The sequence below is a fragment of the Volvox carteri genome, assembly GCF_000143455.1.
Source record: "Volvox carteri f. nagariensis unplaced genomic scaffold VOLCAscaffold_4, whole genome shotgun sequence".
NCBI classification, from domain to species: Eukaryota; Viridiplantae; Chlorophyta; class Chlorophyceae; order Chlamydomonadales; family Volvocaceae; genus Volvox; species Volvox carteri.
The window spans coordinates 520,800-524,546 of record NW_003307547.1 but is presented as its reverse complement, the minus strand read 5'-3'; the positions used below and the strand labels follow the sequence as shown (position 1 = coordinate 524,546).

General features: G+C 55.9%; 1 protein-coding gene across 1 annotated transcript in view; it reads right to left on the bottom strand.

Moving 5' to 3' along the window:
* Positions 1-1,636: 1,636 nt before the first annotated feature.
* VOLCADRAFT_116135 (uncharacterized protein) overlaps positions 1,637-3,747 on the bottom strand; it is a gene marked incomplete at both ends in the record, with an annotated part of 4,515 nt that continues 2,404 nt past the window's right edge. Inside the window, 2 exons of the mRNA XM_002946660.1 lie at positions 1,637-1,654; positions 3,189-3,446. Of these exons, the coding sequence (XP_002946706.1) occupies positions 1,637-1,654; positions 3,189-3,446 (276 nt within the window). The remainder of the gene's footprint in view (positions 1,655-3,188; positions 3,447-3,747) is intronic.

The window sequence follows — 3,747 nt, the reverse complement described above, 5'->3', positions numbered from 1 at the left end:
TGGTGTGACACAAGTAGGCGACGCGCAGCGCGCGGCAAGAGTCCAGCAGCAGCAGCCGCAGCAGCAGCAGGCGGCTACGTAGGTATTGAGGTCAGACGAAGAAACTGTAGTCGTCAGAGGTGCGCTAGGCACTCAGAAACACGGACCAAAAGTTTCAAATCATCACACCTCAGGATAAGGGAGCAGGGCTTGCATACATCACGCGCAACAGTGGACGATCGGACGCATGGGCGTACAACAGCCTAGTGGTGGTGTGCGTGGGAGTGCGGGTATGACACGGCCCAGGACCCAAGTGTCAAGGGTCAGTTCATCTGGCTTGACGGACCCGAAGGCCCTAAAAAGTAAGAAGGTTGGTGCTTCAGCGTCGATCAGTCGGGGAAAGTGTCGTCCTTCCCATTGACAGGCCTGGGCAGGCTGCATGATGCACGGATGTACAACTTTTGGCGGAAATGCGGTATCTATCTTTCTACCTATCCATCTATCTGACAGGGCAGGGCAGGGCAGGGCAGTGGGTTGACAAGCTCTCATGGCCATTCAGAAATGTGTTGGAACAAACGTATCGTCATCAGTCTCCGAGTGAGCTGAGTAATGAATTGTCATCACTATGGTCCACGAGCAGCGCTGGCACACCACGAACAGACGTCTCGTGGAAGCGCACTAGCAATGACAGCGGCTGAAGAGTCAGAGACGCCATAACGTCTGTCCATCCGCATGGATATCCCTGGCTGAGGGACCCATAGGACTGGGGCGACAATAGCATTCATCACTCTCTTCAGGCTGCCGGCACTGTTCAGGCCGCCGCTCCTTAATTCAACGGCCAACTTTATGCGACAACTGCAAAGACCTCTATAATGTTAGCACCTATGTACTTACCGGCAGAATTCTCAGGCAGCAAAGCTTATGGACGACAGGAACATGGCTCCAAGAAGGTTACTTTGACGGCGGCCATGGCAGCCGCAACCCCCGAAAGGAAGCGCGCGGTACCCGGATTTGATGTTCCAGTTCTTCACCTTGTAATACCGCAAAAAGAGCTTATAAGTCTTAATGTGACATGCGAACTTTTATGCGCAAATTATCCTATAAGGGTCTTATTGTACGAATGGATTCAAGAAACGGAAGAAACTGGAACCGACTGTTGCAGTTTAAGCAAGGGATCTTGCATCCCTTGCTTTAACAGCAACTGTCGGTTAAACAGCAGCAATCGACCTCTGGTATGCACCGTCAGATTGACGCAAACCCGGTTTCAGCAGAAAGGGTCTTTGTGCTTTCATACGTCTGCATACCCTTATGTGCCCCGACTTTCTTGTTGTCTGAACCATTCCGGCAATGTTTTCAGCACTTACCTCCCTCCACCGCTTCCTATCTACCGTCTCGACTTCCTGCACATACAAGCACGGACCCAGATATGCAGGCAGGTTGACGGGGGATCCGATATGTCCTAGGGAAACCGCTCTTTCCTTTTTCTACTCCTTGTGTGGCCAACCTAGGACGCTCTGCGGCATGGCCTACATTTAATGCTACCCGACACTTACACTGGGAACCCCTTGCCTAGGAACATGTCTCCTATTATTTTTCTGGCCTGTTGCGTCATCTACGCCATCCAAGGTTTGAAATTGTGTAAAGATTCATTATTTGCTCATATATTCACGAAAACCTGTGCAAAAATGCACGTTATGGAAGTGTGTTGATAGAGGGGGTGAGAGGAGGGCGGTAAGGGAAACGGGGGGCCGGAAGTAGGCGGGTAACAAGGTATAATTGTGTCTGCTGGAAGGGGAGCTCGCTGCGCTTCTCTCCATGCCCCGCTCTGGCCCTACCCTTTTCCCCTCTCCCCCTGTCGTTTCTTTGGCCTCCTGCATTTTATTGCCTCTTTTGTTCGCCTCCTCTGCTTGCTCGTCTGCCTCCTCTCCTCCTGCCCTGCTGCCCTGTTCCTTGCCCTTATCCCTGCTTGTGTCCCCTTACCCAAAATGCCATTTTAAGGCAGCCGACCACCACAATCGCCCCCTCCCCCAAATGTGAGCCAAGCAGCTGCGGTGTCCCTTTGGCAGTTGGTTGGTGTTTCTGGGCCTCCTGGTTTTTTAATTTTGCGACTTGTCATTCCACTCGCACCCTTCATACCTTCCGCCCCCAATCCCCGACAAGCAGCCGAGGACCCCCGAGCTCGGCATTTTCGTTTCCGCCAAGCAGCGTACGGCGATCTCCTGGTCCGCTTTGAATGCTGCTGATGTGGACCGCCTGACGTCCTCCCTGGACGTGAGACTGCTAGGGCCCATTTGCCCAACCTTTCACGTACGGCAGCATTACTAATGAGGATGACGAGCAACTTACACCGCATTATTGTGGACAGCTTATTCCGCTGGGGCAGGTGGGGGAATATCCGTGCGTGTGTGCGTGTGTGTGTGTGTGTAAAAGGGAGCGGGGAAAAGTGGGATAGCCTCTTCCCCTCCTCGGCCCCATGTCCAAGTTCCGGTTCTCCCACAGCACCGCCCTCCCTTCCCGAGTGCAGCACGGCGGCTGGCAGAGGGGGTGTCTTCCAGGGTTTGACACGCACGTGGTCCCCCACCACCACTGCGACCCGTCAGTGGAGGCTCCGGAGGAGCACCGCAGATACGTCTGTCTGTCTGTCTGTCTCTTGTGTGTATATGAGTATGTGTGAAGCATTGTTTTGTTGCCATTACGCCACTAGCTAGCCACTAGCTAGCCATGAAGGAAACTGAAAACAACGATGCGGTGCGGTGCAATCTGCAGCTGTGACGAATAAGCCACTGCACCCGGTATTTGGGTTCAGAAAGCGAAAAGAGGCCCTGCACACACACAAACTCCCTCTCTCTCTATCTCTCTCATGCACACATACGCACACACACACACATGCCGAAATGGCCTGGATTCACAATTGTGATTGGAATATATTCTGACGTTTCCTTGGGATATCATCAACAGTGCCACAGTACATACATCTACGCACACACACACACGCCGTCAACAATGTCGTTCACCAAATCAACATCAAAACAATCAGTACAATCAGTTTCTCTTTCGTCATCTCTCCCCCCCCAGCCGTTCCCCCAGGCCCTGCCGGCCCGCGCTGCAAACCCCCTTCCCTCCATAAAGCACACAGCACGGCCTCACACACCTCCACCTCCGAACGCACATTTGATCCCCCCTGCACGTTCCTCACCACCCCCTCTCACCACCGCCCCCTTGGGCATCATCGCCGCACCGCCCTCCTCCGCCTCCTCCTCGCCCTCCCCCTGGACCCCCCCGCAGCACCGCCTCGCCCCCTTCCGCGGCCACGGCACCCCCTTGAGCTTCTCCGCCAGCTGCCTGTACGGCTCCTCCCGCTGCTGCCTGGTCAGGGCAGCTGCTCCCGAAGTGCTGCTGCACACCCAGACAGCCGTGCGCGTGCGAGGGAAGGGCCACTCGCGAGGAAGCAGCACCTGCGGGCCGTGCTGCAGGGGAATAGCGGAGCGCATTGTACGGCGGAACACAGTTGCGAATTGCGGTATCGCGAAGCACACGTTCCTCGGGTTTGGCCGGGTAGGGGCGGGTTTGAGGGTTTGCGGGTTTGGCCCCCCTCCCCTCCCTCCGAAACAGGTAAGAGCTGCAGCAGAGGGCGGAATGCGACGGATACCTCCCCCCCCCTCCCCCTCCCCTCCCCTCCCTCTTTCCGCGGCACCACTTCACTCGTTCGTGGCTCGTCTTCCACCCCTCCCGCTCCCCCCTCCCCCCCCCCCCCCGGGGTTCCCTCCC